The following is a 19,849-nucleotide window of genomic DNA, read 5'->3' as shown; positions in this document are numbered from 1 at the left end:
GAACATACCCTATCTTAAGGGCATAACAGGTACAGAGATCCTGACCAAAGGCAGCAAAAAAGGCATCTCCTACCTATCAGCATGAACCAGCTGTACCATGGAGGATGGGAAGTTGATGCTGCTTTAGCATTCAAAATTGATCCAGGTGGGTTGACTCATACACAATGTCCTAAATGTCCTCTAAGGCTACAGAAGAAGCATTGGCTATAGTGACCAATTTAATAGGGCAACTTTTTTTTACAAATAGACCTTTTAGACATGCAAGAGGAATTTTGGAGCCAGCAAACTAAAATGTTTATTTAGGATATGCAAATAAACAAAAAACAATTCATTAGCTTTGAAAAGCAAAACAGTTTTTCTGTTTCATCTGATGTAAATGACATTTACAGTAAGCACCCCAACAGGCTAAGAGAAGCTTAAAAACCTAGATATTACTTTCACTGTGTTTAAACAGTGAAAATAATGTCTAAAGGATAAATAGAGGATGTATTTTCGTCGTACAGACAACACCAGTGATTTAGAGTTGCAGGTCTCTGTTTCATAGTAACTGTGTAGTAAAGTGTGCTGTGTGCTTCTTGACACCTTAAATGTGTGAATGGAAAACTTACTTCTCTGGTAAAAACTGGTAAATTCTTCCTTCTGTCCTTATATAAGTGCAGAGTAATACTGCCAGAAGCTTTTAGGATACTGGTACCTAAAAATCTCTTCCAATATTGCAATAGCTTACAATGACTAAAAAACTTTATGAGAATCTTAGAGAAATTAACCAACAGCTGAAATGGAGGAAAAAGGACGGAGATTGAGAGGAAGCACCTTGCTGCAGAGGACTGCTCTTTTGCTCTTATGCTGGACAATCTCATTTCTCCACTTATTAAAACTTGCTCACAAGTGCAGGACAAATGACAACAGAAAGGGAGAGCAGGAAGAGCTACAGCTGTTATCACACCAAACAAAAGTGAGGAAGCTGCTTAAAACCTGTGTAGACCTAGAGAACATTTTTAAAGAGCAAAGTAATTTCTGTGTGACTCTTGTAGGAATTTTAATGTGCGCTAGGTACCATTTAGTATTACAGAACTAACATGGTATCTGGTATGCTGAACATTGTTAGCAGAAGCATAAACTACCTTGCGAAGACTTGGGCAAGAGAAGATCAGAGCAACTCTGACTTCTCTCCATTGAGGATCTTTCACATACTTCAGCAACTATTGCAAATTATGAATTAATTCATAAAAAAAACCAACCCATCATATCACCCAGTAGCTGGAAGGAAGAATGCACTTTCTAGTAAAAAAAACCTAGGCTAGATCCCACCGTCACTTACACTCATATAAGCCCTTAATAATTCAGTGGCTTCAGTTGAACTCTTACATATCTACATGGAAGGAACAGAATTTGATCTTCAACATTTTTGTATTACAACTTTAAAAATAGACTACCTCTGTGGTATCCCACCAACATTGTGTGAAATGGATGGTGCCATGCACAGGAGGGAATTCCAAATAAAATCAAACTCAGAGCTGCCTCTGATTTTAAAGTGAAAAGACCTCACCTTTTGTTTTAAGGGAAATGCAAGCACTCTTTTCCCGCAGGGTACAGTATTAAATCAGTTTCTGGCAATTAATTGGTTTGATACAGACAGCTGTTCGCTCTTACAGTGTTTTAAATTTTATGGAATTTCTAGAAAAGAATTTGATACATAAAACTATATTCTTCTCACCTGCACATGCAGAATAAAGGCCTGTGAAAACTTTGATGACTTGAGAAGAATGTTTATTCTAAAACATGGGAAGGATTTTAACTTTCTTAAATACAAATGATTCAAAAAACCTGAAGTTTTTACATCTCATCTGTCATTCATGTACATTATTTCTTCATTCATCTTAATCAAAGCAGTGGACATAAACTTGTTATCCAGAGATCACAGAGATGAGTCCATGCATTACTTCCTAAAGGGTGACAAAAAGTATCTATGAGATGAGAATATCCTGTGAATGTGCACATATTAACTACACAAAGTTTTTATACCTCCAATGAAGAACTGGGTAGAGTCTGAACATTTTTTTAAGAGATTAAAAATCCACAGTCTAAATGTCTGGGTTGATGATCATAAGTGATAAATGTCTCCAGAATAACAGATTCTGAAATAAGGCACAGCCTAAACTGGCAGGAGGCAAAACTTTATTGAGTGGCTCTAGAACATAAAAGAAACTCTCTTACTCTATAAGGATCAGTCTGCACCTAAACCAACAAAATGCATTCCTTCAGCCTTGCCTTTTTTTAATGAATATGTATGAATATATACAAGAAGTACACTTAATAAACAGCAAGACCCTTTTTCTGCTGCACGTATTTTTACATATGTGGAGAAAATGGCACAAATGACAGACATAATCTTTTTCAGCTATTTTCTATCTTCTGCAATAAACCCCATCATAAGAAGGCAGAGGAAGACCAGAACGCGCATATATATATATTTATTTTCTCAAAAAAAAAAAAAATTAGAAGGAAATATGAATTAATCAGCATATTGTTGCTCTTTTCCATGCAAAAGATAAGTCAGTTTTGGAGCTTTCTAGATTTCTTCTTTTTGGGGGGAAAAAATAATGACTGAACATATTATTTGACACCATCCTGGTCATAAAGAATATACACATTCTGCCCCAAAATTATTACTTTACTCTTACGTCTTACTGTTATTTCCAGGATTATGTTCTTAGTATCTTTCTAGCCACATTTTTAGGTTTTACCTATCTCTTTCTGTCTGCTTTTGCTCATATACAGATGCATGCATGCAGATTTCTCCACTATCTGGTACCTATGCCCTGCAGCTGCATTTAGTCTCTAGTGAAAGCCATTTTCTTCATAGTCCAGCTTCCACACAGTGTGCGTATGACACGTGTTTTCGGTGGTAAGTCAAATCTCAGTTCTTACTTCAAAGAGTCGTACTGTTTCTTCTATTTATTCACAAAGAAGGGTGGCTCCCTATCCAACATTTTGATGCAGTTTTGGTTTGGGTTTTTGTATTTTCTATTTTTTTTTTTTTTGTGAGGTTTGGTTTTCTGTTGATTTGTTTTGGTTTGGGTTTGTTTTATTGTGTCTTTTTAGATAAAAAAAGAAAGCAACAGCTATTCAGGGGGAAATGACAACACAGAAATAACCAACTGGTCTAATCCTACTTTTCGGCAGAAGAAGGTTCAATTTCTGGCCCCAGAAAATCATGCAAACTGAAAGTTACTAAAGCTCATATTTGTTCTGTGAAATATGGGCAGATTTAAGGGATGCCCCTTCGGAGAGAAGGACTCTGTGAAAGAAAACAATAAGCTAAGATACATTTTTGCTTACTTTGTCACAAACAAAGATGATAAATATCTGCTAATCTACCTTCAGAGCTGTGATTTGTCACAACAGATTTTGGCAACTGCACAGCGTGGCAGCTGGGATGAAAACACTTCTGCGAGGCATTCAGGACCCTCTGGCTTCAGATAGAAGCCTTTGTATATTTGCAGATTCACTAGCCAAAGGGGCTTGAAATGCAAAAGCATATAAGGAATAGAGATGATTACGAAAAAACCTTTACAGAATACTAATAGCACAGGCAGGATGGTGTTCTTCTAAAATACCTTGTCTTCTTCCCTTTCAAACTTGGACAACATCCAGACTAAAAATAAAGCGTCTGTGTGAAATGGCATTTGCAAGTTGTCCCTTGTTACTTGCAATTTGTTTAAAAGTGATAGAGTTTAAAACACAGATTCAGTGTTACACTCCTGGGATTTGGAAACTGCCCACCACCCTTTGCCCTTCTGCCCAACTGCACTTACTTATTTCTATTCCAACTAATAGTTCCCTTACCCCCACTACCACAAGTCTCTTTGAAAACATCTCTGTTGTTTTACTTTCAGAACTGTCATTAGACTGGCAAAGTGAGAGTAAGCAGCCAGATTGACCAGTTCTCCTTGAGAACCGCTGGATAAAGCCCTTCAGAACTATAGCATGCTATAGACTAAGCCTCGTTAGTATTCTACCCTTAAATACAAGTGCCTATTTGGACTGTGGATAGTCTAGAAGTTGTCTTTCATGTACACATGTAGTTTGCCCATTATTATTAGCAAGACAGTCCTTGTGGTAAAGATTCACGTAATTGTTTCCTAAATTCTACAGTACTGTTTGTTCTGATGGAAGCTGACCTGAAGAGTAAATAATTCCCCGAATTTACTCAACACTGCTCCTGGAAAGGGACCTGGGGGTGCTGACTGACAGAGCTGAACATGATCCAGCTTGTGCCCAGGTAGCCAAGAAGTCCAGCGGCATCCTGGCCTGTATCAACTATAGTGCGGCCAGCAGGGTCAGGGCAGTGATCACCCCCTGTACTGGGCACTGGTGAGGCTGCACCTCAAATACTGTGTTTATTTCTGGGCCCTTCACTACAAGAGAGACATTGAGGTGGTGAAGCGTGTTTGAAGAAGGGCAATGAAGCTGGTGAAGGGGCTGGAGAACAAGTCTGATAAGGAGTGGAGCAGCTGAGGGAACTGGGGTTGTTTGGATTGGATATTAGGGACTAGGAGGGGTTTGAATTGAATATTAGGAAAAATTTCTTCACCTAAAGGGTTGTCAAGCACTGGAACAGGCTATCCCTGGAGATATTTAAAAGGTGTGTAGATGCAGTACTTAGGGACACAGTTTCATGGTGGACTTGGCAGTCTTAGACTAATGGTTGGCCTCAATCATATTAAAGCTCTTTTCCAACCTAAACGACTCTATGATTCTGTACCTTTTCTTTTGATTATTTTCTGTTATGTAGGCTCTCTACCTTATTTATGTTACCCTTGTCTAGTCTTTCTCTCCCTTTTGTATAATCTTTGCTCCTCATAAGGCTATTGTCCTCTTCTAAGACCCAAAGCAAAGACCACTTCTTTTCCAGCTACCCCAATTTTACACTAGTCAAAATTTCTCCACAACTGAAGCTGTTACAGCTGGATCAAAACTGTTTGGAAAGCTCAGACCTTGCCAGCTGTTTCCTTGGCTTGACCGAAAAGTGTGTCTACCCTTTTGGCATTCACTTTCAGCTTTCAAGCCAGTCACCTGCAGAGTTATTCGTTAGCTCACAGTGTAAAAACACTGATAGCCATAGGTGGGAGATAGCTTAGAGCTGGAGAGGAATTAGAGACAGCAGTATTACAACCTTGTGACTGTGAGAGGACATCAGGTGTTTCATGAGAAAGAAATGAAGCAGGTGGGCATGAAGAGGTAAAAGATAAATACAACATGACAGTAAATACTGATGACACACAGTTATAAAAGCAGCCTGTTGATCTAGATCTGAAGTTCTTGAAGGCTTGTTCCAGGTCAATCATCTTGTGCTGTGTCCACATGGTCCATACCTCTTCTAGAACATTTTATAGTAATGCATTTGGGCTGCTTGCATGTCTTTCCTGTCTTGACCATTGAAAGAAGGGGATATACAACAGTAAGAGTTTCTTGCCACTACACATAATATATGAAAGTAGTATTAAAAGTCAGCATGGGTAGATTTGCAAAAGCAATCACCTCAAAACTGCTAGTTACAAAAAACTACAACCATGGTTTTGGATTTTTGCTAACTCTTGATTCACATAAGAATATGAAGAATTCAATGAAAGACCTAAATGATGAGTTTAGTGTTACTGCATTGACATCAGCACTCTTTAGCAGATTCTAGTAACGTGGAAGGAGTACTGCAAGCAGCTTTTGAGGTGTTTCTGCAGGAGGGTTAGGAAAGCTGTCTGAAGGTGAATCTCAAATTCAGTGAAGTATAGTCTAGAAAAGAAACATTGTATGATAGTACATCCCAAGAGAGACAGTTATTCACGTGGGCAGGAAAAAGGCTTCTTAATAGCTTTTAGTTACATAAGTTAACTACATCTGTGAGTAATACCTCACAGTGGCAATCTAAGATAAGCAACAACTCCAGTTCCATTCAAGTTAACAGTGATGTTATGGATCATGTTCTAGTATCAGAGAAACCTTGGACAATTTCAAAGACAGATGTAACAAAGTGCTTTTTGATGATAAATCTTTGCACATTTCCCACATGGTTGATGATAAATACAGCTCACAGTTTATTGTCTAGGTCTTTTTCCTTTGTAGGAGTCCTGGGTTCAGCAGTAGCAGTTATTTTTTCTCTTTCTTAGTAGCTGGTGCAGTGTTGTGTTTCTGACTTTCAGCCTGGGAACAGCACCGATAACACTGATGGTTTTAGTTGCTGCTCAGTAATGTTTAGTCTGACCGAGGACTTTCTGAGCCTCATGCTCTGCCAGGGAGGAGGGGAAGCCAGGAGGAAGCAGAGACAGGACACCTGACCCAAACTAACCAAAGAGGTATTCCATACCACAGCATGTCATGCCCACTATATAAACTGCAGGCAGTTACCCGGAAAGGTCAGATCACTGCTCGGGCTGGGCTGAGTGTTGGTTGGTGGGTGGTAAGCGGTTGTATTCTCTTCCCTTGTTATTTCCCTTATCACTATTATTATTGGTGGTAGCAGCAGTGGTTCTGTGTTATACCTTATTTATTGGACTGTTCTTATCTAAACCCGTGGGAGTTACATTCTTTTGACTCTCCTCCCCATCCCCCCAGGAGTGGGGGAAGGAAGTGGGGGGAGTGAGTGAGCGAGCGGCTGCGTGGCTGAGTTGCCAATTGGGCTTAAACCACGACAGTTCTTTTTGGCGCCCAGTGCAGGGCACAAAGGTTTGAGATAACAACAGATCTGACCAGAGTGTGCCTAATCGTATTTGTGGTAAACATTCATTGTTTTGGATTAATAGTCACTTGTCCAATGCTGATTTATTGGCTCTCAAAATGACTCACTTACAGCCAGTATTTACTATGTTAGCGTTTATTGGCTGGGGGCCTTGGACTAAGGTTCTTTTTTCATTGTACTTTATGGTAATGACTTGTAATACAATAGAATCATTGGTCATGGAACTGATCTGGCTTGCGTTCCCAGTGTGGTCACCACCTCTATACTTTGGGAGGTATATAATAGAAGTGTTTAGCAATTCCACATCTTTTTTCCCCTCTTTGGGTGGTCAGGCCATGAAGGAAAAATTCCCTTACATTCCCAGCCATCCTAACAGACTGTTTACAGTGTCATTTGAGAGTTCTGAAGGTTTTGAATGGCCTCTAGGTACCCTTGAGACCTGCCAGCTGATTGTGATGGGGATCACCATGTTGGCACACACACAAAGTGCGTTTTACCCACAACCATTTCATCTGATCTCAACAGTTAAGCAGAGTGGGGTTTAGGCCTTGTCCAGGGTTAGACGATGATATAGGAGGACGAAGAGATTTTCCCCAAGGCTGGACAGTCATGAATGGCAGGGTATGTGGGATAGTATGAGCAAGTATCTAGGCCAGTGGGCCCCCCTCCAGTACTTTGGAACTTCACCACTGAACAAGTGCAAAATCCAGAAAAATTAGTAAAACATTTAAATGAGGTGTGTTGTCATCCTGGTCATACCAGAGAGGGACAAATCATGCAACGTGCTGGGGTTTGGCCTATGCTTAGAGGTCCTTGTTCGACACCATTCAGCACCTTCAAAAAGGAAAAAAATGTCCCTGAATCTGATGGCAAAGCAACAGACAGCGCAGCTACTCCAGTGAAAAGTACAGCAGCTACCCAAACCCCGACTGGGTTTAAACCACGACAGTAGGAAACCATGTCTAAAACCCTCCTAGACCTTTACCAGCCTTTTTGGTTTGAGTTCCTTTTGAATTTTGAATTTTGATTTTGGACTAACCAATTGAAGAATCACAGTTATGATATTATTTTCTGTAAAAGGAAATGATTTTGCATACTGTTCAACATTCCTTTATTGCTTTCACTACCTAAAGTTTACCTTTCAGACTTTCATATCTCTCAATATCCTTTATCCAGCAGTATCTTAGTATTATTGAGACTGTTTTGAATTCTAAACAGTTTTCTGCATGCAAAATTTTTACTAGTCATAGGATTTTCAGATGCAACACAAGTATTTGAAGGGAGTTTTTCTCTGAGCACCTTACTTGTATAAACACATTATGACTGCAAATAAAATCTGAGAAGAATCTGTTTCATAGTATTTTTTATAAGTAAAAACTTCTATCAGATAATGTTTCTATTTTTTATGCTTCTTAGTCTATTTTTATATTATCTGGCGAATAACAGACCAGTTTAAACTCTATAAATCTAAATGATATTGTATCTTATGAACACTTCTTAATATTTTATTGACTTTGAATGATATGAAATTGTCCAGATGATTCTTTGGCTCTTCAAAAAGCTCTTCTTCAAAGTGAGTAACAATACTATTCTGCATTTAAAACACATAATTACATTCTTCACTTACAATTATTTCTATTTCACATTTGGGGTCCCTGATTCAACAAAATTACTGGAATAAAGCCACCTTTCTTGGTAAGAGAGTTATAGAGGTATGTCAGTGAAAAAAGGGAAGACTGTGGGCCCTCTCCAGAAGGTAACAGGAAACTGGTAACCCAGGATACGGGAAAGGCTAAGCTAAGATGACTTTTGCTTTGATCTCCACCAGTGAGTGTTTCAGCCATAGCACTCAGAAGGCAAAGGCGGGGACTGGGAGAATGAAAAGTCGTCCTCTGTTGGAGAAGACTCAAGGCCATATAGGGAACCTGAAGGTGTATGAGTTCATGAGACCTGATGAGTTGCATCCATGTGTCCTGAAGAAACTGCTGGATAAAGTGGCTAAGCTGTTATCCATCATATTTGAGAAGTCATGGCAGTCCAGTGAAGTTCCCACTGGGAAAAGAGGAAACATAACCTCCATTTTTTAAAAGGAAAAAAAAAGGAGACCCAGGGAACAACAGGCCAGTCAGTCTCACCTCGGTGAGCTATGGGATGAAGTAAAGAATGCAATAAATGCCAGGATCCCTTAAGCATTTCCTGTCATACTGTAAGAAGATACGGCTTCAAAGCTGGCACAAACTTCTGAGAGTTTCTAAGTGAGTGATACTGGCTTCTCTCATAGCAGCTGATGCCAAGTATCTGGAGACAGATACGTGTAAGATGCATGCTCTAACAGTGGCATATATGTGTTTAAAAGTGAGAAGATTTGCTTTGCCACCTCTGTAGCTAGAATATTCTAGCCTCTCCCTTCTTTCTTGGTGCTTGGCATATGATGTGTCTGTTTGCTGTTACAGCTGCTCTCAACACAAGTTCATACCCAAGGCAGGGTTGAAAAGCAGAGGAAAGGCAGATATGACATAAATACCATCTTGAATACGGCTGTAAGTGAAAAGTAAGCCTCCTCTGAGGGCCGGTGAGCAGATGAAAAAGAAGGGCACCAAACTTGCAAAGTCTGGTGGTAAACTGCGTCATCACAGGCAAACAGTGAGAGCAGATAAAGGAAGAGCTTTCCCTCCTCTTGAGCATATGAAGCACAAATCCAGTTCTAGAAACCTCATGGCTTTTATAATGCTACTCTTATAACCAGCTGAAAGGGGTTATTCTGGGCAGAAGTCTGGTCTTTGAAGAAACAGCAAATGTGAGCCGGCCAAGCATCTTTCTCTGCAGTAATTTCTATGACGACTGCTGTGGTTTAACACCAGCTGGCAACTAAGCACTAAGAAAAAAATAACTCTATGCCAGCTGAAACCAGGACAAGGAATGACTTTGTGGCTCATCATGTCTTGGGTTCTTGTTGTCATTGTCTGGTTGTTTTGTTTTATGTTTTGTCAGGGTTCTGTTGATTTTTTTTGATTTTTTTTATTTTTGGGGGGAAGCATTTAAAATGTATCATACAATCATAGAATAGTTAGGGTTGGAAAGGACCTCAAGATCATCAAGTTCCAACCCACCTGCCATAGGCAGGGACACCTCACACTAAACCATGTCACCCAAGGCTTCATCCAACCTGGCCTTGAACACCGCCAGGGATGGAGCACTCACAACCTCCCTGGGCAACCGATTCCAGTGTCTCACCACCCTCACAGGAAAGAATTTCCTCCTTATATCCAATCTAAACTTCCCCTGATTAAGTTTTAACCCCTTACCCCTGTCCTGTCACTACAGTTCCTGATGAAGAGTCCCTCCCCAGCATCCCTATAGGCCCCCTTCAGATACTGGAAGGCTGCTATGAGGTCTCCACGCAGCCTTCTCTTCTCCAGCCTGAACAGCCCCAACTTTCTCAGCCTATCTTCATATGGGAGATGCTCCAGTCCCCTGATCATCCTCGGGGCCCTCCTCTGGATTTGTTTCAGCAGTTCCATGTCCTTTTTATGTTGAGGACACCAGAACTGCACACAATACTCCAGGTGAGGTCTCACAAGAGCAGAGCAGAGGGGCAGGATCACCTCCTTCAACCTGCTGGTCACGCTCCTTTTGATGCAGCCCAGGATACGGTTGGCTTTCTGGGCTGCGAGCGCACACTGCAGCTGGCTCATGTTCATTTTCTCATCGACCGACACCCCCAAGTCCTTCTCTGCAGGGCCGCTCTGAATCTCTTCTTTGCCCAATCTGTAGCTGTGCCTGGGATTGCTCTGACCCAGGTGTAGGACTTTGCACTTGTCGTGGTTGAACTTCGTAAGGTTGGCATCAGCCCACCTTACAAGCGTGTCGAGGTCCCTCTGGATGGCATCCCTTCCCTCCAGCATATCAACCAGACCACACAGCTTGGTGTCATTGGCAAACTTGCTGAGGGCGCACTCAATCCCACTGTCCATATCACCGACAAAGATGTTAAACAAGACTGGTCCCACCACCGATCCCTGAGGGACACCACTCATTACCGGTTGCCAGCCAGACATCAAGCCATTGACCACAACTCTTTGTGTGCGGCCGTCCAGCCAGTTCTTTATCCACCGAGTGGTCCACCCATCAAGTTGATGTCTCTCCAATTTAGAGAGAAGGATGTTGTGTGGGACAGCGAAGTAGTTGCCAAATTATCTATTACCGATTGATGCAGTTCTCAAAGATGAGGTAGGAGAGCTTCAGACAAGTGGAGACCAAAACAAATGTGAGATAAAGGTTTGAAGGGCCTGTTCTTTCAAATCATAAGCTGGGTACACAATACAACATGCTTCCTAATCCAGGATGTACATTTATCACAAGTAAAATTACAGGCACTGCATGTTACTGGAAAAGCTACAGCTATAGGTTATGAGGAGACCTTGCAGGCAAGTTTAGCATGAGGCATGACAAATACATATTTTATCATATGTCCCAAGGGGGAAAATCCAGGAAACTGACAGTGTCATAAACCTGCCTCACAATAGACAAACCTTTGTGGCACAAGGGTCCAGTACTGCCCTTGTGAATTGGGCAGTATATAAGCCCAATAAGCAGACACACAAGCAGCTTCTGGTCTTTGAGAGGGTCATGGAAGATTGAAAATGTCATGCAACATGAGCAAGATTTCTCTGTGGAGAGAGAAAACTAATACCCGAAATTAAGAGTGACTTATAACATGAAAAACAAGTAAAGAAGCTGGATGGGATTATTTTTATTTGTCTTTCTAAGTTTTTTAAGAATTGGAAGAGTTGCCATTTCCTCTTGATCTCTCCTAAAGTCATATCTGACAATTTGATGACTAAGGGGATTCCTGTAGAAAGAAGACACCTCACACCTCCTTCCTCTCTCCCTTTGCCCTTCTACCCTCATTCCTTGAACAGTGTAATAATACTTAATGCTGTAGTAACTTCATTTTGGTATTTTGAGTGTCTAGTGCACTGTGGTCGAACAAACTACAGCCAACAAACCATAGAAGCAGTGGACTTCATGTGCATGGCTTTACCATCAGCATACTGTGCTCTCACCAGATCCTGTCTGTTCAGCATCCTAAAAATTGATAGTGGCTTGAAATGAAATTGTAACTGGGAGTTTTGATCTGAGCCAAGGAACCACCAGAAGTGCTAAACTAACTGCTCTGCAGAACAGCACTCTTGATTATCTAATGGTGCAGTAAAGGTAGAAGCTTTCTCATAGCAATGTACTTCTGTATCTCAATCTCTGCTCATGTAAGTTTAAAATTATAAACTTAATTGACCATTACCAATATTCTAAACATTTCAAACAACTGAGAAGTTATTTAAATGAAAAGTAAAACAAAACCAGAGTCACAAACCCCATTCTTATGGAGAGAACAATATTTGGCACACTTCAGGGCCCTGTTTTAAATTTGATAGTCTTGACTTAAGTGGTATTATAAACAATAGTATGCACACAAAGACATGAGAAACTTTACAAATATTACTGAAATCTTACAGTACACATGTGAGGAGGGTATTATTCTGCTGACTGAGCAAACAATACATCGAGAAGCTGAGACATAAAAGAGTTAAGCAAATAAATCAAGTTCACAAAGCAAGTCTGTTTAAAACTAAATTTCACAATTTGCAGTCTGTGTCTTTCCCCTAAAATTATTATTCGTCTCCTTCAGGTAATTATTGTTATTATGTTGTTTAGGTGTATAGTAGCTACCTTGTTTAATTATCTCACTCCTGACACAGACTATATTTCTACATTAAATAATATGCTTTTACAAACAGTAAAGTTTTATTAACACAAAAAATTGTGGAAAGGAACAAAACCAGAGAAGCTTACCCAAATCCAGAGAACAAGCGACAGAAGAGGAAGAAGCCATAGCCCTGGACAAATGATGAAAGGAAGGCAAAGAATCCATTGACAGACATGCATATCAGGAGGGACTGTCTCCTTCCCACCTTGTCTGCCAAGCCTCCCCAGAAGAATGCCCCCACCATCATCCCCAGGTACACTATGCTACCTGCAATACACAAAAAGAAAGATGTTTTGTGAGCTACATAAGTGACCATAATTGATGAGACCAAAAATAATTGACATTCTATATCGACAAAACAAACAGTATACAGATTAATTTCTCCTTTGTCAGTGAATATAAATTATATGCACATATTTGAAAATATATCTAGTGAGAACAGATTTCCTGCTGTGTCTTGTCATCTGTTACCAGACACACTGAAGCTTACTATAATTATTAAACAAGGTGCCTCTAGCTAGAACAATTAAAATAGAGGCAAATAAGACTGAAGGGGAGAAAGAACGCCACTACCTCCTCAGTAATACACTGCATTCATGTTAAGCATCTAAAAAATTATAACTTCCCCTACAGAAACGAATTGTCTGAACATTTCTGGAATATGAGCAGTTCTGTAGTGGTTTAGACACTGGGAGTAAGATGTGCTGAGTCTGGAAACCATGAAACAGGCACTTTCCATTTAAGATCTATAGAATCAAAGATGTCCAGCTTGACTAGCTTTTTCTCTCTACTTTTCTTCTCTCTACTACAACAGTATACTGCTTTATTTAAAAAGGCACTGTCCTGTATACAGAAAAGCACTGGAATGTTTTGGTTTATGGGTTTTGGGTTTTGGTGGTGTTTTTTTGTTTCCGAAAGAATTCTGTACGGATATATTAGTTTAGCTACATATATGAAAATGGGATAGGAAAAAATGCTATGGGGTGATTTTATTTTATTTTTTTTTTCACAGTAATGATGTTTTCAACATGAAGCATTTTCCCACAGAAAGGTAAGTTGAAATATTTAACATTTTAACCATTCACACGTAGCATATTGTGCATCACTTCATTTCCAGGGAAAAATCTTCTGTGAGACATTTGCAAAGATGCACAATACAATGAGCACACTGTAGGAAGAAAAAGGATATCCCAAGCTTTGGACAGAACCAACCAGATTTCTATTTTCTTTGATACATGTAATTCTCTTCCCACCTACTTTCTTACTGAACTTCCCATTTTGCTTTTTATCTACCTAGCAGTTGCTGTCATCTTCTATGTCTACTACAGAGCAGGAATTAAACACCAAGTATCTGGAAGCAGCTAAAATACTAACAATCCAAACTGTGTCACTTTTCAAACAGCCACAAGAACAGACAAATTCCCCAGCAACTCTGCTGGGCTCAAATCGCTGTTTTGCAAAATTCTGGTCTCCAAAAGAAAGACCTCTGCCTTGCAGCAGGTAGTTGGAATAGAAAGAAAGCTGGAAAAAAACCCACAACACTTAAATGCCTGGGCTTTGTTAACTGCATATTAATATAGAAGTCACTCATCAGCATTTCCATGCTTGGAATTCTAGATGTTAACATTTGAAGTCCTGACATCTGCAGGATCTCATGCACCCCAAAATATCCCTCTTCCCTCTCATGTGTTATACAAGCAGTTCCCGCTGTTGCTTCCTTGTGAAACATCATTTTAAACATTCAACAGAAGACACGTTGTGTGAAATTAATATTAGCAAGATAGAGAATTTTACTTTGTCTATGTCAGTATGCTGCTTGCATCCATGTCCTTTGCCTTTGATTGTTACCAACACCAGCAAATCGGGTTTTTCTGCAGCTGCCTTTTTTAGCCAACTTAAAATAAGAACAGGGTATTTCTAGACTGAAAATCTTCTCCATGAGTCCCTCAGGACAGTCTGACAAATACACTGTTGCTCATCACAAGAGCATTAACTGTCCCTTTACATAAGCGAGAGCAACAAGCTCATTAGGAGCAGTCCTGTCAGAGCAACTTTTATCAATGAACATTTTCTATCTGTTACTGGGATCTTTGCCTTTCATCAAAGGATATTAATAAGACGTGGGTCAAGCCAGAATTTGCAGAATTATGGATATTTTTGTTCTTTTTAGCCTAGGAAGGACACTGAGACTACAATATTATTTCTGGTTTAGAGGTGTTTAGCAACAGACAGATATCAGATAGCTCCTTCATTCTGATCAGAAATTTTTATTCCAATAGTTGAAATTTTCCTGTGAATGCACACATTGCTCATACACTTTCTGTTCCTAGAGAGATGAAGTTTGGCGAGTGGTTTAGCATATTTGCTCAACTGCTTTAAGATCTCTTTTGCGGGTGAGGTTACAGTACCACACTCCAGGTAGACCGGTACTCAAATGCAGTTTGGAAACTCCATCCAGCAGACCTGATGCTTGCTTGTCAATACTAGTTGCAAGAGCTTAACAAAATTCAGTAGCTCCATTGACAGCAGACTGATTTTAAAAAGAAAATAAAATGGTTAATTTTTACTCTTAAACTGAAATTCCATATAATCTTTCATATATAAATCTTGTTAGGCTTTCCCAGTAAACACTCTAATATTAGAAATACTCAGAGAAGGCCAATCAAAGAGTTGTGTATTTCTTTATGTAGATGACTTGGAAATATTTTATGCAAATAGTATTCATTTTACCAGCTACTTCCTTATGATGCACAGAAACACCAAAACCCTACCAACAATGAAAGAAAAAAGTTTTCAAGTCTTGAGAATTAAAAACATTAGCTTTTTAATGACAAGTCGCTGTACTGGGCTTTGGCCTCTCTTATACCCATGTAATTCTTCTGAACAGCATTCAAAAGCCACTGCTTGAAATAATATTCTCTTTCTATCAATAAACTGCTATAATAAGCTGATCTCGGAATTGCAACATTAGCTTATTCTTTCTCATTATAATAACCTTGAATTTCGTCCTAATTGCCCTGCAGACTCTTCACAATCCCTCTCCTCCTCCCCAAGAGATCCCTTCCATGCTGAACTTATTGCAGCTGCCAATGATACCTGTTTGAATGTATTTTCCTGTCTGTCTTCTTTTTCATATTTTCTGTCTCTCTTTGTACAGTAGGTAACAGAATCATAACATCATAGGATGGTTTGTGTTGGAAGGAGCTTTTAAAAGTCATCTAGTTCCAACCCCCCTGCCATGGTTAGGGACACCTTCCACTAAACAACCAGGTTGCTCAAAGCCCTGTCCAACCTGACCTTGAACAATTCCAGTGATCAAGCATCCGCAGCTTCTCTGAGCAAACTGTTCCAGCGATGGACAGTGTCTTAGTCACCTCATCTGCCAGTTCCCTTAGGACCTGTGATGCATGTCATCAGGTCCCATGGACTTATGCACCTTCAGGTTCCTTAGATCTTCTCCTATAGCATGTGGGTTTTCACCCTCCCAGTCGCTACCTTTGTCTTTTATGGCTTGGGTGGTGTGGCTGGAGCTCTTGCCAGTGAATGACTAAGGCAAAATGTCATTGTTGAGTACCTCAGCTTTCTCTATATCCCAGGTAACCAGATCTGTTACCTTCTGGAGAGGACTCACATTTTCCTAGCCTTTTTTTTATTGCCAACATACTTACAGAAGTTTTTCTTGTTGCCTTTGATGCCCCTGGTCAGATTTAATTCTATTGGGGCTTTAGCATTCTTAACCTAATCCATGGCTGCTCTGACAATTTATCTGTATTCTTCCCAGGCTACCTGTCCTTGCTTCCTCCAACTGTAGGATTTCTCGTGTGTTTGAGTTTGTTCAGGAGCTCCTTGTTCATCCACATGGGCTTCCTGGCATTTTTGCCTGCCTTCCTCTTTTTCGGGATGCATTGCTACTGAGCTCTGAGGTGGTGATCCTTGAATATTAACCAGTTTGCTTTGGCTTTAAATGAAATTAAAACAGCTTTAAACTGAAAGAGGGTTGATTTAGATTAGATATTAAGAAGTTCTTTACTGTGAGGGTGGTGATACACTGGAACAGGTTGTCCAGAGAAGCTGTGGATACTTCATTTCTCAAGTGTTCAAGGCCAGGCTGGATGAGGCTTTGAGCATCCTGGTCTAGTGGAAGTTGTCCCTGCCCATGGCAGGGGGATTGGAACTAGATGACCTTTAGAAGCTCCTTCCAACACAAACCAATCCTATGATTTTATGATTCAATGATCCTTACATAAAGAACACAAAATAATATTCCTCCCTAACAATAATTGTTCAGTGCTTGAAGTAGTGGAACAATAAGCTCTGCATTTATGGAATAGGAAATTATTCAGGTGTAGATCTTCATGGTTAAAGGAGTAAAACCATCAATTGTTCAGACACCAGAAAAAGTCAATGGGTACTGTTTTCCAACAAACATGTAAGCCAGCCTCCATATTAACTAAAAAAAAATTTTGCATGACTCTTTGTAAGTTCAAGACTTCTCAGACATGGATTCCCTTTATCTAAATGCTAGCGATTCCAACAGCAATCATTTTGTGTCTTAACTTCAGATGTTAAATGATTGCTCTTACTTAATTATATGCATTATATGTAAATCCATTAATGCCACAGCATATCAGGTTCCTTTTCTATTACTACTCTTCAGACTAATCCACTCCTTCTGCATTCCCTTTCAGGACAGCTGCAGACAGGCTTCAATCTGCTATTTCATACTCTTTAATGCCAAAGCTTAATTACATATTTGGTTTGAAGTTTTTTGCTCTTCTGCTTACTATATATTTACAAACTATCAAGTTCTACTTACTATTAGATTGTTAGAATTATTTTTAGCAATCCTGGTAATAGGGCTTGTCTGTTTCAATAGATTAGAAGTATAAAGCTATTTCAAAATGTTAAAGCTCTTCAGTCTCAATATAAAATTTCATAATGTATCTCTCACAATACAGCGACTCTTGTACCTTAGAGTGTGACTTGCAACTGAGTAACCCGTATGTTTGTTTCTCTACAGTAATAATTCTGAAGTGACAAGTCTTCGCATAACAGACCATTTAGCTTTTGCATACTTTTTTAGAAAGTATTTGCTTATACCACTTTCAAACATACCTACAAAACATCTATCTGATGACATCCAATCTGATACAAATCCATAAATTTCACATAAATTGGAATTAAGTTAACTGTATCTGGTTTTCTTACAGTACTGATGAACTGCAATAGAGAAACTTAACTGTAAAAGTCACAAAACTGGAACTGAAAGTAAAGCTGAGCAAATGTAAGATCATACTCTGTTGACCAGTGTAGATAGGAAAATGAAATTACAAGTAACACAAGTAACCCAAGTAACCAAACAGTTCTATGTGCAAACCTATTTACGATCTTTAAGGTAATAGAGGGAAAAAAGTAATCAGAAACACAAGTAAGTGACTCAAACAATACAGGTTTGTAATAGAATGAGGGGAATATTTTGATGATTGTTTAATCAAAGGAAAATTGCCATGAGGTAAACAAGCACTCTACTTTTAAAGAGTAGCCTCACAAATACAAAACAAACATAGAGCCTAGAAACAGTACAAACTATTAAATGGAAATAAAATTAGGAAGGGGGGAAACCTACACATTTCAAAAGGATCAAGTCCAAATTTCCCTAGAACTTAATTCAGAAAGGGTAGTAGATATAAAAGCCAGCTATGGATCCTCCAAGATAGTTGTAATACAACTGAAACTAAGTGAATGGGACTTAAGGCATATACAGAAAGCAGAAAGCACCTAATGCAAGAAAAAAATTGACAATACAAAATTTTAGGTCAAAAAAACTTCAGACCAACAAATACCTGCAATGCATTTGTTTTGACTTAACATTGAAACTAAAGTGAAAACTAGCATGGCTATCCAAATTCATCAATCAGTTGTGTTTTTGTAAAGGTCAAATATAAGCCAGGAAGACTTCTTTTTCTTGGGAGGGAAGGAAAACTGAGAGCAGTTCTGTCCTTCCCATGAAATCAAACAGAACAACAAACCAACCACATTCTTCTCCCCCCACACACCCCGCCTTTTTTTTTTTTTGTTTTTTGTTTTTCGCAGGAAAATAACTTGCATACATTTTCAAATCTTGAAGCAACTCCAGTGGAAATTTCAGAGATAAAAACTCATAGCTGGAAAGGTTTGACCAAAGGTTTTCCAGTATTATAATGGAAATATCATCCACATTAAAGTCAAAAGGTCCCACAAAAACCATTCACCCAAATTTCATTTATGTTTAGCTAATTTTTTTCCTTTGGCATCTTTTGTTAAATTTATGTGTCTAATATTTCTATTTTTCACTAGCTTCCTGTATCTCAGGCGTGAAATTTACAACCTAAAGTGTTTGTGGTGTAAGGCTTAATTTAATTCCAACAGAAAAAAAGCTGACATTTTGCCTCCATGTTTCCTTTCTTTTGGCTAAAGAGACTAATTCAGAACAAGGTGATTTAGCTCTGCACCTTTACATTATCTGTTAATTTTGAAAAATATAGTATTACCTTGCTTTGAGAGTCTATGCTAGCAATTCTTGTTACAGTTCTAAAGACATTCACCTTATAATACATCAAAACTTACACAAGCGGGTGTACTGATACATATTTTTTTTTATTAATGAAATAATACTCTGTCTTAACAGATGAGTTTCCTGTGTACTTAGATAGAATTTTAATTGAAACACTGTAATAACAAAAGGAATAACTACTCCTGCTTATCCTCAGATCAAAATTGGATAAATTAATAAATGCACAGAAGAAGCTCAGCAACTGCAGAGATTGTGACAGGTAATAGATTACTAGCTAGGATGGGGAATTTTCTTCACAGCTGTATTTTCTGATAAGGCAGCAAAAATGGAGAATATGGTAAACCAGTACCTTTGCAGTACATCGTCATCATTTCTTCTTTGAGAATGTTATCATGTCAATAACAAGGTTTTTCAGAATAAAAAAAAACTGATCAGAGCTTTTCCATTTTCTTCATTAGAATTATTTACAAACTGAACACTGGTAGCAACTACTGCACAAGCAGCAGCACACCATTTCATACTGCTATTTCTTGACTAGCATTATCAACCATGCATTACAGAAAAAAAGACCAAAGCACAACTTCCTTGACACAACAGAAATAATCAATCAATCAGCATTCAAATTTAGTAACACAAGGCTGTAAGAACCAGCCAATCTGTGGTATCTTTCTTCCTACATAAACAATATTTTACAAGGTGGTAGTTGCAATATGCAATATATAGAGCACAGACTTTATCAAAAAACAGTGTAATCCCAGGTGATGATGAGAAGCTGTTCACAGATTCCTTAGGT

General features: G+C 39.0%; 1 protein-coding gene across 1 annotated transcript in view; it reads right to left on the bottom strand.

Moving 5' to 3' along the window:
• SV2C (synaptic vesicle glycoprotein 2C) overlaps positions 1-19,849 on the bottom strand; it is a 76,701-nt gene that overhangs the window by 46,437 nt on the left and 10,415 nt on the right. The window contains exon 2 of the mRNA XM_065662067.1: positions 12,590-12,770. Within this exon, the coding sequence (XP_065518139.1) occupies positions 12,590-12,770 (181 nt within the window). The remainder of the gene's footprint in view (positions 1-12,589; positions 12,771-19,849) is intronic.

Source organism: Lathamus discolor, chromosome Z (genome assembly GCF_037157495.1).
Source record: "Lathamus discolor isolate bLatDis1 chromosome Z, bLatDis1.hap1, whole genome shotgun sequence".
Taxonomy (NCBI): Eukaryota; Metazoa; Chordata; class Aves; order Psittaciformes; family Psittacidae; genus Lathamus; species Lathamus discolor.
Note: the sequence above shows the minus strand (reverse complement) of the source record. Positions and strands in the feature narration are given on the sequence as shown.